Genomic DNA, 19,245 nt, shown 5'->3' with positions numbered 1-19,245 from the left:
TTATGGCTATTGCATCTTTGGCACTACATAGTGTACATCAGGTTTGGAAGGCAAATTGCACCTCTAGTCCCCCACTCCCATAATCTTCCATTTGCCAAGAAGTAATAGACTGAATACTGTTGCAGTTGCTCCAAAAAAGCTACAAGAGACCAGATTAAACTGAAAACTCCAGAAACCAGTAGAGCAGGGCACAGAACAAGGATATTAAGTGAATTTCCTCTTTCTTCACCAGCCCTGTGATGACTCTGTCAAAATTTCTCTACTCAACTTCCAGATTCTATCGTTGGGAATCAAACATCTCAAAAGCTATCCCATCAACCTGAGGATATATTTGGGAAGCACTAACTGTATTAATCAAGCTTCATACCTGAATAACAATGCGTTGGTGCACCCATCAACTTAAAAGTACAGTATCCATTGCATTTATACTTCTGGCACTAAAAATGCGTAACGCAGCCTAGTCTAATTCCTATCATACTCTACTAATATCTGAAAATCCATATATTAATGAAAAAAATGGCAAAAAAAAAGGAGGAAATCTCTATCTGGAATATCTCAAAATCTCATCGGAAACATGAAAATTCTATAATTGTGTGTGTGAATATATTCACTTCCATACAAGCTATTGTGAAAGATAATGAAAGAATTTAAATATTGAAATATAATGAGCTCGAGTCTAAAAGCGAGCTGCTAGAACTTTTAGAGGCAGAGATGCTGGCTCTGATGGTTAAAGGATAGCAAGATAAAGATTTATTATGACTGATTCTATATAGGAAAGCCACAGAATAGTTAAGATTACTTTAAATTATGTTTCCTATAAGGGAACAATGAGATTTTATACTGGTGAATATCATATGTAACAACAGAGCATTCAATTTAAGAGGAGAAATGGTTGTGAAAGTCAATCTGTGATCAGATTTTAGGCTCACTAATTGGATAATGTGCTCTGAGCTGTGCTCACTGGTCACACTATAGCATTTCACTGCCTCTTCAGGCTGCAAATCCTCGATTCTGATGCTCTTAATTCTGACTGCATGATAAAATCCTCAGCTTTTATTTTTGCTCAAGTTACAAACCTTCTTGATGAGAGTAGCTTGGGAGCACCTAAGGCAAAGCTCACTCCCTAGCATCTCATGACTTCGTAGATAGACAAAATGAGACCCATGTGCCACCTCCAGCAGTGCTTGCTGACCTTGAGGAAGTTAGAAGGGACCAAATCTGCATTCATATTCCCAAATTCATAATTTCTTTCCAGTAAATCCCCAAGAGTCTGAAACTTGACTGCCATCCTGTATGAATGTCCAGGGGAAAAACACAAATGAAATGGCTGACCCATTAAAGAAGGCAGTTTGGGATTTGAATTTCGTAGATATCTCTAACCACTCTACAACAAAATACTCAATTTCTATTTTTGTCAGAAATCACAATCTTTAAAAGTACATGGTTAAATATTCTGATCCAGTTATGACCAACTGCTCGATTCCATTTGGCATAGCAAGCAAGATCTCTGACATACACTTTTTTTTCAGACCCAACACCTCTTTTCATCAAAATGAACAGCACACACATAAGCAGTCTTCAAACTAAGCACAGCAAAGTTTAAGATTTTGACTATATCATTTATGTTTTATGTAGGAAGTTTAACTAAAATAGATAGAATATCTTTAAAGTCTTCTGTGAACGTCTTTCACATAACCTGCCCTCTTCAAAGATTTCAAAAACCTTTTTCACTCCTCAGTGCTATAAATCTGCAATTTACTTTGCTGCAGTCATCCAAAGATACTGTTCTAGATTTTTCATGAGAAAACACCATATAAACTGGCAACAAGTGTGCTAAGAGAATTAAAAGTAGCATCACAACGTTTTTAAAGAGTTAGCACAAGTATGCAACACATTTGATTCATCCAAATATACCTGAATTATTTTCCTTTGTTATCAGTACTTTTACATAATTGTGTTCGTATTTCTAGAATTCCAGGCATATTTTTGGCTAAAGACAAGAGTGACATTAAGCAAAAGCAATTACCAAGCAGTAAAATCATTCCTTTTTCTTTCTAAGATGCAGACACTACCCATCTAAATATTCAAATAGTTAGCAACCTCCTTCATCTATTCCCCTAATACAGAATTAGGGTAATTCTCCAGCTGCTGGAGAATGGAAGTGATGGGTTTTCTTAAACTTCCTCCAGCAACAAGCTGAACAGTTCAAATCTTGCAAAACACAAAATATTGGGGAAGAGGAAAAGCCTCAAAGCAGTTTTTGCTTTCAAGTCATAACTATAAAATAATACTCACAAAAAAAGCTTGGAGTCACACATAGCTTTTGCAGTATTGAGTGTGGCAGAACAGAAGTGTTTGTTATTAAGTCCTATTTATTGAAGTCATCATATATTTTCAGGAATTCACAGGGATCCAAAATTTATTCTCAATTACCAGTTTAGCATGGTGTTCCCGCTTCACAAGAGATCTGACAACAGCTCATCTGTCAAAACAGAGCTTAACAGAACATCTGTGATCCAACAAATTGGCTTGTTAGCTACCAACACTGACTAGGCTACTCCATGTGATAAGAGATTGCAGAGCTTCTTTCTTGCGGGCTCTGATTTGCTGTAATCATGGAATCATGGAAATAAAATATTAATATTTTTTCCATTTAAAATTCTTTTAGCTAGTATCTTCAGCACGGAATCCTTAAATATCAATTCACTGATTTATTGATTTTTTTTTCCATTTAACAGTATATAAAATTAGGCACAAACTAGCAATATAATCCCAAAATTCAACAAGAGAAAACAGCTTCTCACACTTCAATACCATTTCACATTCTACTAGAAAGACACAACATATCTTCTATCTACATCATTTTACTGAAAACTTTTCCATCATCAGAAAGACAACAGCTAAGACGGGCATTTTTGTTTACAACATTGTTGAATCATAGGTTGAAACTCTGGTTTTAAGTCCAGATAATGGTACATGCCCAAGTAATGCTATTATGCTAAAAGAAAATATTTATACAAATATCTAAACTAAAAATAATTCTAATATAATGATCTAATACAGATCTTAACACAAAGCTCCACATTACTGCCTGTCTTCCTTGCATTTGTCTTTACAAAAGCAGAAAATATGATTAACCTTTAACACCTAAAAGTAGGAACTACTATATATCAAAAAAAGAAGGGCAAGGGCATATCTTTTTATTAAAGCACAATGACTCAACAACTAATAATCCAACAGTGCTGGAAATCATAAGCTGAGTTCATGCACTAAAACTTGCCAAAGAAACAGTGAATAGCTTAGGAAGAGAAACCTGAATATTCTGTAATGGAGACTAACCTGGATACCTATAAGCAAGGCAAAAGCTGATTAATCATGCACACCTTTAACATCACTCAGATCCTTGTTGATACTGCTGGGCCAAACGAGGTCACAATTGAGATCAGGTATTTTCATAAACTTGAATACAACAATCACTTGATGTACAATGAAGTACTAAGCAAAGTCTCCAACACTTGTCCCACCAAAATTCACATAAAATGTAAACCTCTCTTATTAGAATCAAGCAGTCACACAAATAGCCACTTCTGCTTCAGAAATTTTTGGTACTTCTGGTATTATCTTTTCAAAACCCCTAAAACTTCTGTTATACACATTTTTGGCCTAAATTAATGTCAACTGTATGCAAATTAAAACAAAAATAAATGCGCATTGAATTTTAACATGTTAAATTATTTTTCTAATTTCTTTTAAGTCAAAGGGAATAGCACATCTCTTTGATTATTTGTCTGCAGTGTTTATATGTCATGCTTTTACATTGCAAATCCACATGAAGACTACCAATAAAAAATGAGATACCTTCCAAAACCCTGCCCACAGTACCAGGTAAAGAACATAATGAACAGTTCAATAATTATATTCAATCTGTGGTAGAATGGTGACCACTTTAAAATTCATTTTGAAGATACAATTATTCAGATACCATCTATAAACTCTTACTGAAAATCTCAAAACCATGTTGTCTTCTAGCATGCAGATGTGGCAGTCACATACCTGTTCTTTAACGGACGCGAGAATTGCGGAGGTCGTCTCCGTTTCGGAGCCATCGCCATTGGATGTGTTCAACACCGGGCTAAGGGAACTCGTCTTGTCAGAAGACGAGGGCTGGTCTGGAACAGGCATAGCTTCTGTGGATTAGGGGAAAACAAAACAATGGCTTTGTTATTACAGCTCTGACAGCTATCAGAAATCACGCACGTGTAAGAATAACGTTATTTTAAAGGAGCTGTAAAAATTGAATGTTTCAGGTGGGTAATATAGAAGTAATTAATTCACCATCCCTTTTAAACTACTAAATTAAAAATTAATTTCTAAGACAAAATATTAAATGATCTCCCAATTTTACTACAAAATATTCACCACAGCACAGTTGGAGAGGATTCAAACCACTTATAGCCTTTTTTTTTTTTTCTAATACTATTCCAGTGGCAGTATCCAGCATGAAATTACAATATCATGAAAGAAATTAATCATGAAATGCTTTGCAAACACAGAGCCGATAAAAGATACATGAGAGAAATATAAACCTTCAAGTATTGATTTTCTAACTTGAATGGCTATTTAATATATAATTCATTTTAAGCTAGCTAACTTACTCCCCGTAACTTTTTCCTAGTCTAGATGTCTAGATGATTTAGATAGCATTTTATTATAGAGTTTTGGAGAGAGGAAAGAAAAAGAAAATTCTTAGAGCTTACTAGTACTTCTAATATTTGAGGATTATTATAGAAAGATATATCTTTCTGAAGACTAAGCTATAGCATAGCATCTTGTATCTCTGGATAAATGCTGTTACAGACATATTTCCACAGGCAAATCAAGCTACTTCCCAGGGCTGAATGAGCCCAGAGGCAGCTCGCATGGTTACGTGCAGGCGAGTTAGGGTAAGATCCCCTTCACAGGGGAGCTGGACAAATGTGTTTACTTCTGGTATTGAATCTGGCTTGCAAGGTTCAAGGAGAGGACCCCCTTTCCTATAGGGCACCCAGCGCGGTGCCATAGGAGGGGTGGCAGGGCGCACAGCACGTGCCATTTGCCTCACTGGCACATGTCCTGCCTTGGCTCCGTTCTCCTTTCCAAACCCCACGTCTTCATAAAATAGAACTTCTTCTGGAAGTCTGCAGAGCGAAGCTGGGTAAAAATGACCTAAAAAAAATTTCGCTTGAGCAGGGGGTTGGACTAAATGATCTCTAGAGATCCCTTCCAACCTCAACCATTCTGTGACGCAGAGCCCAGCATAAGCACCCGTGCACAAGTTTTCCAAGGAAATTAGGGCTCTTAAAGGAAGGGAAGATGGCAAACTATACAGGTTTGGCTTTGTAGCCTCAGTGCTGCCTGTGATGGCTCATTCAGCCCAGCCAGGATGTCTTTTCCAAAAGCTTCCTGAAGCTCAGAGCACTGGCATGTCTACAATGGTAAACACATCAAAAATATGAATTATTCATAAAATATTTTCAGTCATTTGACTTGAGAGAAATCTCTCTAAATCTTGCTCTGGATTAGTTTATAAATTGAAGGATTATATTGTATAGCATAATACATTATTTCTAATTAAAACAGCTGCATATTTTCATGACTGCCTTTTAGTATGCAAGTCGCTAAATGTGGCCAATATCGAATCCTTAGCTCTGGTCCTTGCTCGAGATGCGTACACAGCCTGAAGTTAATACTCTAAAATCCAGATAATATACCTGTCTCCTCCTACCGCAAGCACAGCATATAAACCTTCCATATGATTCCAGTGCAACAATTCAAAATGACCTTTGAATTATATTTTCTTATTCAGTGCCACAAACAGTGGCTCCTGTCATAGCAAGTAACCAATATTCTACAATGTAATATATAACTAAACATAGGTAGCAGAAAAAAATTACATGTTGCTATCTCTCTAAAGTACCACAACAAAATGCATGCACACTCATATGTGTACAACCCTATTCCACTATCTTACTTTCAATCACCTAAATTTCTTAAATATATATACACACACACGTGAATATATACTAATTGCAGTCTGAGAGGAAGCAAAACAATTTTTCTATAAATAAGTAAACAGAATTTTTAAAAGGATATATGGTCTTATAACTCATTTTGTAGACCCATCTTTCTGCATGAAACCTTGGATTGCATTGTTCCTGCTGCTTTCCCCACATCATGAAGCCTGGCTGCAAATTGCACAAAGGAGAGAGAGAGAGAGAGAGAGAGAGAGAGAGAGAGAGAGAGAGAGAGAGAGAGAGAGAGAGAGAGAGAGAGAGAGAGAGAGAGAGAGAGAGAGNGAGAGAGAGAGAGAGAGAGAGAGAGAGAGAGAGAGAGAGAGAGAGAGAGAGAGAGAGAGAGAGAGAGAGAGAGAGAGAGAGAGAGACTGCCAGGATTCAGGAATCAAGTCAGGCTGTGTTGAAAAGGCCTGGCACCTCTGCAGGGCCACGCAGTGAGTGGCAGTGGGGAGCCCAAATGTTTCCCATCTCTCCTGCAACTTGCAGGAAGTAAAAACCAGAAAGGTAGGCAAGACAGTAGGTCAAAAACTCCCTCGTCTTGCTCTCAGCTGCTGGAAATTGGCTTTTAGTGTGTGTTTTAATTTTCCTCTTCATTTGAGGAATTAGGAGCCATTATGTCCTGCCTGCCCTTTCCCAACCACTCCAGCTCCCCAATAGAGCATGTAACCAGCATTTGGGGTTTTATACATAATTTTTTTTTTTTTTTTTTTAAAGAAAGACAACAGGCATACTGCATATGTTATTTATTTAGAAATGGAGAAATAACAAGAAATGTTGCTGATACTAAAAGTACTATTTTGTGCACCTATGAAAATATGCAAGTGTTATGCAAATTATCAAAAAATGGGTTTCTTCTGGACATAGAATATCATTTCTAACATCTATCTCATTAGCTCAGCTTATCCATACAGTCCTTTTGAGGAAAAAGATTGCAGCCAATTGCATTTAATAAGCGAATGTCACCGATTCTGCAGTGTGACAGTATCTGGCTGAGCTTTTAACATTTTAACATTTCTGTATTTCACAAAATCACATGAAAGATTGCGTGAAACACCTCTCATCAAACCTGCCCGTAGCCTCCTCACTCAATCTGTTCCTAGTCTGGTAGAGAGCTTATTTTGGTGTCTAATATCAGGGTTTCACAGTGCAATTTATGTCCAGAGTTTCCTGTACCATCTATAATGGACACAAAAATGAAATAATTTCACTCCTCTTCCCAAAAATTCCAGCATATACAAGGACTACTGCCCCCATCCTTCTGCTCTAAGTTCTCTTTACTTTACTTTTACTAGGAAAGTTATCCTTATTCTCAACATCTCCCCTTGTAAATCAGGCTGGCTGATAACCTCTTAGCTCACGTACAAGTGAGAACAGCAGTGAAAAACTAAACAAAAATCAGGTCAAGTGTGGACATGAAAAATCTCCAAGAAACTGAACAGCCTACTAGAGAGTGGAGCAATGAGAACATGAAGTAAATCTGTTGTTTTCAATTTCCCCAACAGCACTAAGATTCGTAGCAGCGTCATGAGGCTGCGTAAGGCAAAGCACCTACAGGCTCCGGAGACACGACGAGTTCAATTCCAGATGATCAGGGACAGAAAAAGAGGGAAGTATTACCGGCCATTTGGGAACATGCTAGGAAGTTGGACATAAATCATTCATAGATTTCCATGCTTAATATGACTGGCAAAAATCTCTTTGGAATTTAGTTTTTTTTTTTTTTTTCCTCCAGGTTGACTATATAGAAGTGTCTCAAAATTTTACATCACAAACTCACCACCCCCAAGCTCGTTTCGTCTTTAGCAAGAGACAAGAAAAATGAGCCTTGAAGGCTGACACGAGTGCACTGGCTATTTTAACAGCAGCCCTTCCTGATGCCTTCGGCAGCACATTGCTCTTCACTCGTCACCTCTGTGACCCACAACACGCTCCAGGCATCGATCACTCTCACTCTGCAGAGTAACTGCTTGCAAACAAAAATTGCTAGGGGACCATTAAGTTTTTAGGCCTTTCCCACTTTGTCAAAATCACTTAAAACAGGCCATCTGATACAAAAATTACTTAAAGTCAGGCAGAAGGCCACTTCATAAACTTAATTCCTTAGGAAAGCGTGTTAAGAGCTACCTTTGCAATGCTGGTGACTTATCAAAAACATCAAAATTGCCCTGAGGCAGCTCAGGACATTACTCCTGAGATCAAGAGGACCAAGGGTTGAGCAGGTCTGTTCTTGGGTCAGAGATGAGCAGAAGATAGCTACAGCCAAGACAGTTAAAACCCACCTGTGCGTGGAATTACAATTCAGTGCTCCCTTGTAGCCAGAGATTGCAGCAGGGTAGTGAGCAGTAAATATGGAAAAATTGACAGCAGCGCCGCACCTGGAGCTCCTGCTCTTTCACGGCTCTCCTTAAGGTAGCGAGTATGTGAAGAAAGCCGGGAGCAGCGCCACAAGAGCAACAAGCCCAAGTCACAAAGCACTAGAGACTGCAGCATTCCTATTTTGTCCAGCTAATGATTTTTTTTTTTTTTTTTTCTCCAAAGAAATAGCAGAATGATAGGTCATTTCAAAGAAGTATTTTCCACACTCCAACTTTGTTCCAAGTAATTGTCATTACTGATGAGATTTGATGATATTCAATTTTATTCTGAAATTATTCCGTTTTTCCAGTTCCTGTTATAAGACCCTAAAGCTTCAAGTGAGGTAGCATCCAATGGTACCACAGTCATTAAATTGATTAGTTAGTCATCATTATGTTAATGTTATTGACCTAACACAGCTGGTCTTGGCTTTCCCTTCTATAAACCTAAGCCAAATGGAACTGCATTCACATTTTGTCCCCATATTTTCTATCAGCATGTTATATAAAAATAACAAGCAGGAGTAAATACACACATAACTCTGAAAGCAAATTGATAATGAACAGTTAAAATGCACTATACACATATTTCAGGTGCACCTGTGTCTCTGCACCAGCACCTGTCACCACACCACCACCCTTGTGCTGACATTCTTTCCCCCTTCTGGCTTACAGGAATTTCCAATGTGTGTCCATTGGCTCCTGTCCTTTCACCACATCTTTGAGAAGTGCCTGGCTCTGCCTTCTCTGTTCTCCCATGTCCTTCCCTTCCCCTTCTCTTGCTGTTCCAACATCTAACTATGAACTTTCAAGCCTTTATCCTATTCAGGTCACTGGGATATTTTTGGCAAAATTTAGTCATTGTATCTCAAAATCTGAACCACTTTTAAAAAAGATTTTCAATGCACTTTAAGTGCATAGACTTAAAACTCTTTCCATCAGAATCAAACTTTTCTCAAAAGTGAAAGGGTGACAGGCAACAATCACAAATTACAATGTAGGAAATTCTGATAGGATATAAGGAATATGTTATTTAACATGAGATTTATTAAGCAGGGAAGCAGGACACAGACTTTGGGCTAGTGAAGTCCCATGATAATCTACTCAAATTTAAATGAATGTTGGTGTGCTATAGGTATATAATTATCTTCTTACATATGCATCAGGGACATTTTAGTAGCGTGCAGAAGCACCTTTTATGACAGCCCACAAATGCCTAGCAACTACTAGCATGACATTCAAAACTGGAAAAGTTTGCAAGACCAGATAACTTCTGTGGAATTTATAATGCAGCAGGGATGCTGGATGGCGGATGCTTTTTCTCATATCAGTGCTTCATGCTATCTCTAACTACTCAGGTAATTCCAAGTAAGTTTGTATTCAGGCACAATCGCAGTTCACAGATAAACATTCTACATTACACAAAAATCCTTAGGAAAAATAACATTATTTAGTCATGAACACAGAAAATGGCATCTCAGATTCTGTGGTTCATTGGAAAGATTAATTTTGTACGTGCACTTTTATATAGATTTTTAATTACAATGGCCATGGATTTACCGAGGAAAGACCAAATGCAGCTGTAGTGTCATATTTATATATGGTACTATATGGTAAAGGGACTCTAGGGACATAGCAACAAGTCATGATTGACTACTCTTACGCAGGTGAGGGAGATGCTTTCAAAGGGAGACCTTTGAATGCTTGTTTTCCCTTTCTCTCTCCATCAGAAACATTGTGCCTTATTCACGACATCCTTGGAGAACACTGAAAGAAAAAAGTGCTAAAACTGCAAAAGCAGCATAATGAGCTATAAACTTAGCACTAATTCCCTTTCCAGCTTAAACTGCTTTGATTTAATAGGTTCTTGCTCCTTTGTAATATATGTTTAAAGAAAAAGGAAGTCTTTTTTAAAGAGGTTGTCTTGAGAGTGTTGATAGTACTTTCATTTTTAAATATTACCCTGATATTCCCTTGAAAGCCACTTTGTTAAGGCTGCTTACACAGTCAGTTACATCCCTTTCGGGGTACAAAGTACAGACTGCTGAAAAAAAATCTGGAAATCTATGATAAAAACTGAATTACTTGTTACATTGGCAATTGCATCAAATTAGTGGAATCAGAAAATCCAAATATGTTTCATTAATTAAAAGACATTGCAGTAAGGAATATATACTCCCTAGTGAGTTTTGCTTGTACAATGAGCCATTAATCAGCAAGAGCATTTGTTTTAAAAGTGTAAGTCATGCTGTCTTACTTCACAGCAATCGAATTTGTCCTGTTACTGAACCAATCTGGAAAACCATGAACAACACTGAAGTAGCCTTGGTTAAGAACCAGTCCCTTAAGAGAATCCAGGATGCAGTCATACATCTGGAAATACTTTTTCCTTCCTTTCCTCTCAGTTAGATTTCTTGAACACAGAATAACGTACGACTACTATAAGTATTTTTTATTACTCTCATTACATTTCTTCTTTACTACTCATTTCAGAATAATGAGAACTTTTTGTAAATGACTACTTTAGCATTGTTTTATTTATTCTAAAACTGTATGTTTATATCTACTTTTCAAATAACTATTTATAATTTCAGAAACCCACATCAAGATTTCGAAAGGAAGGATCATCTTTCTAGCCATTTTAATTAGATATAAAATACTCCAGTGATCTGCAACACAACTATTGCATAACTGCAATAGAGAATCTCTGTTTCTCCATACATATATGAAAAACAGTGGTTATTTGCAACTTCAAATAACTGCAGTAAACAAAACAAAAAACAAACAGGTTGGCATGGTATCTACTAATATGAAAACTACCTGTTTCATAGTATTCACTGAAGCATTCTGGTAACACAGCTTAAGAAATAAGCGAGTGCAGGCTGGAGCAAAAACAATATAGAATACACTAGCTTTGGCAGTTCTTGCTAGTTGTTATGTGGATGGGACTGTAAACACATCAATTCATGTTTGGTGGCAGAGATATGGAGAAAAAAATAAAATAACTTCCTTATTACATGTCATAAAGACAACTCAGTCATCTGAGATGTTGCTTTTTCTGATTATCAGATACATATGACTTTTGGACTAATGGTTTTCAGTAGGTTTTCGGAATAATAGCCCAATTGGATGAGGCAGAAATTGGCACTTCTTGATTGCTCCCACTTGCAAGGAATCAGCATCAGCAGAAAGATGACATATTCCAGTTCTTAGATAATGCCAGGGTCTGGAGGTGATTGAAGACTGAAATAACATGGGATCTAGTCAACAGGCTGCATTTCTAGTAATGCTGCACTAGACTTCTCTCTAGGTTGGTTCAATTATTCATCAGCACATTACACCTGTAATGACAAAGGACATCCTTCAACTGCATGACAGTAAAATGGTGGAGGAAGTCTACAAAGAAAGGCCTTATCTCCCCTGTACATATACTAGCAGTAAAATTGTATTTTCTTTAGTGAGGGTCCTTTTTATTTCCCACTTTGATGGAATTTGTGGCTGCATATTCTTAAAAATAGGCTAGTTAATCTCTTGAGTCCATCACAAAAAACTCTTGCTCTTTTGCTAGATTGTCATAGAAAATATGAGAACTGAAGATCAGTTGCATTAGTAAACTTCTCCCAGGTCCCTCCTTGACTTACCCTTTCCCAAAGTTCTACGGATAAATATATATGTAAAAAATACTTAAAACAGAAACCATAAACATTGACATTTGTGCAGCTAGTTTATATGAAGCCAGCTTTCCCCTTGTGTTTCACATATGCCTATATCAGGAATGAATTTCCTGAAACAGCATCCAGAGTCCATACCTAGCTCAACAGGAGAGGGCTCTGCTCAGGTAAATCAAATACCTCGCTTCCACTCTCTACCTCACCCAATGCCAAAACGCTGGAAGCCACATTAAACCTGGCCTCTTAAGAGCTTAAGCCATCTGCAAAGCTTCAAAACTTTCCAGTTCAATATGATCCTGCAAAGGGCCATTTTACTCACTTAACATGTCACAGAACATAGGTAGTTTTGCCTTTTTTTTCTGTATAAGCTTTCATTTCAAGTACTTTGAATTGGCATACAGGTATTTTCCTCTAAAAATGAGCAAACAAAACACCTGAGATGATCCCAGTGATCTTAACCCGTTAACTCAGAATAACTGTTCATGAGAGAAAAGTGACATGATTTGGCCTAAAGTGCACTGGTTGATGGCTTTTGAAGAAAAGCAAGAGAAAGATGGTCTTGTTGCACCTCCCTTTTTCTGTTGTCTCCGAGTCAATACCAACACTAAGTGTGAGTGCATTCAAATTTAGGGATGAGCCCCAAATAATGAAGACAGGACACTACCAGCCATCTTCTCCCATTCCCTTTCCCTGGTAATATGTTATGGCAACTGAAATAATCAACACAGATAAAACCCATGCTGTCTTGAAATATGTTCCTACTTCACTGGTATTGAAACTGCTATTTCTAGCATGTGCCATTTGAGAACAGAGCAAAAATTCTTATGAAAATATTTCACAGCTGGAATCAGCAACATGATCACAAAGAGAAGCCAACATAAAAATTCATATTCCTGCCAATATTTTATGGATCTCAGCATGAAGATTTACAATAATTGATTTCAGTTTTGCTGAAAAAAATAAATATTTTCATAAATCAAGCAAATTTGTTCCATTCCTGGAATCCAATAAGAGAATATTGTTTGCTGGTATTACTGGAAGAAGCTAGAGTTCTTAGTGACAATGCCAATGTCCTCAAGCATAGAGAACAAAATGCACACTTACGAACAAAAGCCAAAAATACTCCCACAATGAATTCTTTAAAATCTCCTGTGACCTAGATATGGTAAGAGTAGACAACACTAACAAAATACAGCATTTCTTTGTCTTTTTTTTCCCCCTTCAGAGATCCTTTATTGACTGGGAATGACTTGTAAATTTAAGTGGCTTACTATTTCCTGATAATACCCCCAAGAGCAATAAGAGAAAAACATCGTTTGCAATACAAGAGATGAGGGTCAAAACCAGAAATTCTTCAAGATACTTGCTCATTACAAAGACTAGAAATCAAAATGCAAAAGCACAGCCCTCTCTAAGCCTGAGACAAGTAATTCACTAAAGGTTCTTTGCCAAGATACACTGTTTATTACTACTACTTAAATTTAAATTGCAGACTGATTCATGCTGTCTACTCTTAACGTTTCCCATGGCTCTGAACCTGAACTAGGATAGACAGTTCTGTTATTGGTGTAATCTCAGGACTAATCTACTTCCTCATTAATTCCTACAGTTAAGGAGCTTACTTATACATACAATACTGAATTGCACAGATCTTTGCCTCATGTCTTACTCCTACAAGAGAGCTATGCTATGCTGCAGAACACACACTTCCAAACTCCATGCAACATTGTGTGCAAGGTATTTCCAAACTAGCCTTCAGAGATACAAATGACCAGCAGTTAGGACTGTACAAGCAAATCAGTGCAGCAATCACACCAGGATCCTTTTCATGTCTACCTCTTTTAAAAAGAGTTGGTCAAAGAGCATGAGGTCTCCTTGTTTGTTCACTACATGCTTATAGTTTGAATGATTAGTTTCATCTCTACAAGCCACGAGACAAGCAGAGCAATAAAACCTTTCCTTGGCACCTCCCCGAAGAGCAGAGGTGGCCCTGCAAAAAGGTGACCCTGCAGAGAGGGTGACTGCTGGCTGAACATTAAGGTTATCAGAGGGGAGGAACTGTCTAATGAAGCAGATAAAGAAGGGCAAGCAGGTGACTGCAAGATCTATCATAGTTACCACATGAATGTTGGACTGTACACATCTAGACTCCCCATGCATCAGGACACCATGCATGATTCTCTGCTCAACATCTTCTTCTGAACCTTTCATTTCAAGCTTGCAATCACACATCATTCTTGCTTTCCCACTCTCTTCTTCCCTACACAGGATTTGGATCCCTGGTTTCTCCATTCCCTCTCAAACCTCCTGATCTTCTCCCCAGCTCTTGCTCCCATGTAGTACTAATGACCTTAAAACTCAGTGTTTTATATGCGAAGTTGGGATGCTTTAGCAATCCATAAGTGCACTTTACGTTTATCCATAGGAATTTTATCATCCATTTACTCAGCTTTGTGAGATTCTTTGGCAATATTGCCACTCTTGGTTCTTCTTTTTATTCTATCATGAGCAGTTTAGTATCTTCATAAAGCTCAGTCACTTCATTATTCCCTCTACTTTCCAAGTCACTTGCGGATGTGCTAAACAACCTAGACCCATGCCAGACACCAATTTGATGAACTTCATCTGCAGTGAAAATTCACCATTTACTGCTTTTTCTTAACTTTTAATCAGTTTTTCAAAAATGCACAGAGCTAAGCCATGGTAGCTTATCTTCCTTCAGAGGTCTAGGCAAGTGACCTTGCTTACTTAAATCTTTCAGAAATTCAAGCAAACCTCAACCAGATCTTGCACTGGAAACTCACAGATCTGACAAATTTAAGATAAATGACTTCCTTTTAACAAAGGTCAGATTTTGCAAAACGTTCTGTTTATCTGCTAGTTCTTTTCTATTACATAGTTTCAAATGAACGCCACAGCATGGACATCAGCCTTGTGGTCTGCAGCTCCTGAATATCCCTGAGTGCATGATTAGACACTTCCAGATCCTTTGGCAGCTATAGTCTGAGAAATGGTACAGTACTGTGAACTAATCGAGGCATTACCTTATACTTTACCAGCCATACCATAGAACTCTTATGTGAAGACCATCTGTTTCTGGCATTTTATAACTTTTATATATATAAAATACATATATACACACACACACAAACACATACACACACACACACACACATATATATAAAACCTCATAATCTCTCTAAAATACTATGAAATCTTAAATATCACAAAAAGATTTCAACTTGTGAAGCTCCCTCAGCATGTTCATAGCCAAAAAGGATTGAAAAAATCCCATCCCTTAGTTTAGCCATCATTCACTGGAAAAGCTAGTGTGAGTTCGTTAGCATACATTTGAGCATAAGCTTATGAAGGTTACCCATATTTCTGTTGCAGTAAAAGTGATGAAATATGATCAAACCCTTGTCCCAAAGTGCAGCTATTTTGTACTAAAGAAATTAAACAGACTGTGCAAACGTGTTGATCATCAAGAAGTGTAAACACATCCAGAAGTGCGTGCAACAAGCTGATTGCAAGCACTATCAATGCCACCAACATGGCATTGTTTGAATTTTTCCATTGGAAAATGGACTATTAGAATTTTCAATTCAATTAGAAAGGACTAATTGCCAACAAGCTATTCTCTACTCAGTTCTATAACAAAGAGTGCTTCAAGAACACTGTGGGTCACCAGAGTACCAGAAAGATTTGGGGGCTGGGGAAAACCCAACAACACTGCATCAGGATTGAGACCCTCTTTCCAATGGGGAAATTGATGTGGAACTCCATATCAGGTCTGCTGGATGCCATATCAGCTTTCTTCTGCTCTTTCTTGTGTTATTCAGAAACAGTGTCCTTCAAACAATCTCTCCAAAGCCTTCTCCAAATACTTAGACTTTTTCCTGACCCCTTTCAGCTTAATTGAGCAATGTTCTCTTCATATAACTTTCCAGAGCTGAGCTCCAGTCAGTATGATAGATACTTCAGCTCTACCAATTTTCATGGTCAATTGGAAAATCAGAATAAAACACATAGGCTAGCATTTGCATTCCTAAGGATAGGTTTTGATCACATATTCTGAGAGCTTTATTGTTCTCAGTATACTGGTCTTATAACTCCATAGCTATAATTTCACTTACATGTATCTATATAATGATAATCTGCTGTAATAATATACATGTGTACAGCTGTAATCACAGTTATTCATCTCTTAACATTATATTGTACTTGGTATATATCCAATTCTCTCTCATCTAATTAGCGGGTCACATTTAAGCAGTAGTAAGTGAAGGCAAGAGACAAATGCAAGGAATGCAATGAAGTTAAATCTCAGGAAAAAAAAATAAATCTTATTTTACTGATAAAAATATAAAATTTTCATCCATATGCTTATGCTTTAGGATATATGGGCAAACTAAACTTAAATCCAGGATTATTGTTGGCCTGACACTTAATACCAAGGCCATAGCCTTCTGTGCATGCATGACTGCACATAAAACCAACTCCTGAAATAGTGGCAAGATAAATAAAGCATGTGTTTGAATTGCCAAGTGTACAGAAGCAAAAGGAATAATAATAAAAAAAGATCTTAGCTATGTAGACATGAAAATATAACTTTTTTAATTATAAAACACCAATAACAACAACAAAAAAGTCCACTGGTAATATAACATGGCAAATTTACAAGCAACTGTATCTTTTTTCCCCCACAAAATTAATCCCTTCATATGCTTGCTAATCCAAACCCACTGTTGCTGCACAGGATGTGTCTTCTGATTTTGTTTCTAGACAAAAAGATATTATTCAGAAGATAGCTAATTAACAAAAAAGAGGAAGATGTGTATATTCAAGTTGTACAAGACTAACCTAATAGCTTCAGTTTTCACTCTGTTATGGTATCATTTTACAGCATTGTCTTCAGCCACACATATAATGAGGACCTTCTTAATACATATCAGCTAGAACTATATCACTTGATAGACCTATAGCAAACTTGCTACATTATATAGTTCCTCCCACCTCACCCCGCTCAACACACACATGCCGGATAATCTATTAAATGATGACAGAAAATGACCGAGGGAAAAAATACAGACAACCCTAAAATTTTGATTTTTTTTTTTTTTTAAAGTTCACTTAAGGATTCCTTGCCTGCTTCCATCAGCACCAGCTTGCCAATTCTCACCTTTGTGCCTTGATCCCTCTACATAAGGGACTTCAAATCTTTGTTAGCGTAACAAACTAATTGATCGAGGAGGTAGAAAATAAAAATCTTACAAACACACAATTTGCTCCTCAAAAATGAAAGAGGCTTCAAAGTGAATACAAGATCAAGGAGCACAGCAGAACATGTCACACTCCAAATGGGATGGGGATGGCAGGCAGGCTTCCAGAAGCAGCCAAGGGAAGGTAGTAACCGTGAGCAAGCGTGAGGCACAGCTCGCGAGGCAGGGTGGGCAGGAAACGCTCCCCGAAACGCCCTTGGTGCTCAGGGATGCAAGACTCATGGTCTAACAGCAAGGCACTAAAGAAGCCCAAATCCTCCTCCTCTCCAAGCACAAACTGGGCAGGCTTCAGTGTCAAGGAGTCTCAGACTGATGGTGTGAAATATCTTTCTAAGAATGTGCCACATGCCTTGGTTCTCCATCCACAACTAGGCACGTTGTCTGCAAGGTCGCAGCTTAGGAGTCCCCTCCTCCATCTATCAACACTAATCAGGTGCTTCTTCAAACTGCCAGCTGCCCCAGGAACACGTCTGCAAAACAACCTGCGGCTAGGCCAAATTCCTCACCTCGCTCTCAGATACGTGTTGCCTGAAGAGCTTCAGACTTTCCTTGGAAGGAGGTATCAGACATTAGCAATGCTAAGGTTTCACTGTTAAACTAACACAGCAATATTACATTAGTCTATAATCTAATTATGGTTATTTTTTATTACACATAGTACATCGCAGACAAGTAAATTTGCCATCATTTGCTCAAATACTCTAAAATTAGGGCCCATTTTTATAATTTGGTAATATAACTGCCTTATTTTAGGGACCAAGAACATATGCTGCTACAGAATCCGGTTCCTAAATACTAGCATCAGCATACAAAGGGTACGCTAAGACAATAAAAGCAGTAATAATAACAGCAACAACACATGTAGCAGAGACTAGGCCGAATAGGGAAGTCCTTCAGCTCTCCCTCTACTAGCTTAGTTTTAAACTGGCAAGTCACATAAAGCTGGAAATTACCTGTGACTTATTGATACTAGAATTTTATTATTCCGTGTGCAACTCTAGTTTCCTAAATCAACGCTCTTAAAGTTATTAGAAACTATATTTAGTACATCTACTCCTTCCATTTATTATAGTCCTACAGAGACACATTATTTTCTTTTTTCTTTTTTTTTTTTTTTAAATCTTTTCAATAGATTGACTATTTCTGTCCCAATCTATACCAGCCCTCATGAAGATCCACTTATTTTAACATTTATTCTTTACAAACAAGAGCTACTATGCAGGTTTCAACTGAATTTAGGGCTTACTACAATGTACAAGCCCTAAAAAAAAAACCTTGCTAATTGCTGCTGAATATAACACAGGGTAAACCAAATAGTTTAATGACTGCTGCCCTTATTTTCATTGCAAGGTTGGTTTAAGAAGCCATTAAGCTCCTTCGCATTGCCAGGTGATTGAAACAGCAGCAACATCCACCAAAAGAGCTATATTTCACTTCCTGTGCAAAGACAAGCACACTGTTTCATAAAGATATGTTTCCCATAGTATCTGGTTTGTTTGTCTACAGGTGCTGGTTTTACCCAACCAATAGGTAGGTATTTACCCAATAGGTATTTTTTGTATGGATATAATAAGATGAGAGCATCCTGTAAATGTATCTACAAAGTCTAAACTGCATCTACAGTTTTATCTACAAGCTCATCCTGCTCTGTTTTTGAAAAGCCCTGGTAGTATCCACTTATTTCAGCAGCTTAAGGCGGCTGAGAAAGCTTCACAAGCACCCGCCCTCGCTGCTTCTTTTAGTTCCAGGCAGAGCTAGTAGCACTCAGCGCATCTCATTTTAGGATCCTATTTTGAGTCGCGTACACTTTTGACAAGCTAACTGTTTGGGTTGCAATACTCCATCTGGCCTGCTGTCTCATAATTTATCCCCCTGCTCCCCCTTT

At 37.7% G+C, this 19,245-nt stretch overlaps 1 protein-coding gene across 1 annotated transcript in view; it reads right to left on the bottom strand.

Annotated features, from left to right (window-relative positions):
• Positions 1-19,245, bottom strand: part of CTNND2 (catenin delta 2) — a 534,119-nt gene that overhangs the window by 450,165 nt on the left and 64,709 nt on the right. The window contains exon 2 of the mRNA XM_026048525.1: positions 4,054-4,187. Within this exon, the coding sequence (XP_025904310.1) occupies positions 4,054-4,182 (129 nt within the window). The 5' untranslated portion in view covers positions 4,183-4,187. The remainder of the gene's footprint in view (positions 1-4,053; positions 4,188-19,245) is intronic.

The sequence above is a fragment of the Nothoprocta perdicaria genome, unplaced genomic scaffold, assembly GCF_003342845.1.
Source record: "Nothoprocta perdicaria isolate Ctin4 unplaced genomic scaffold, notPer1 scaffold_55, whole genome shotgun sequence".
Taxonomy (NCBI): Eukaryota; Metazoa; Chordata; class Aves; order Tinamiformes; family Tinamidae; genus Nothoprocta; species Nothoprocta perdicaria.
This window is presented reverse-complemented; position numbering and strand designations above follow the sequence as displayed.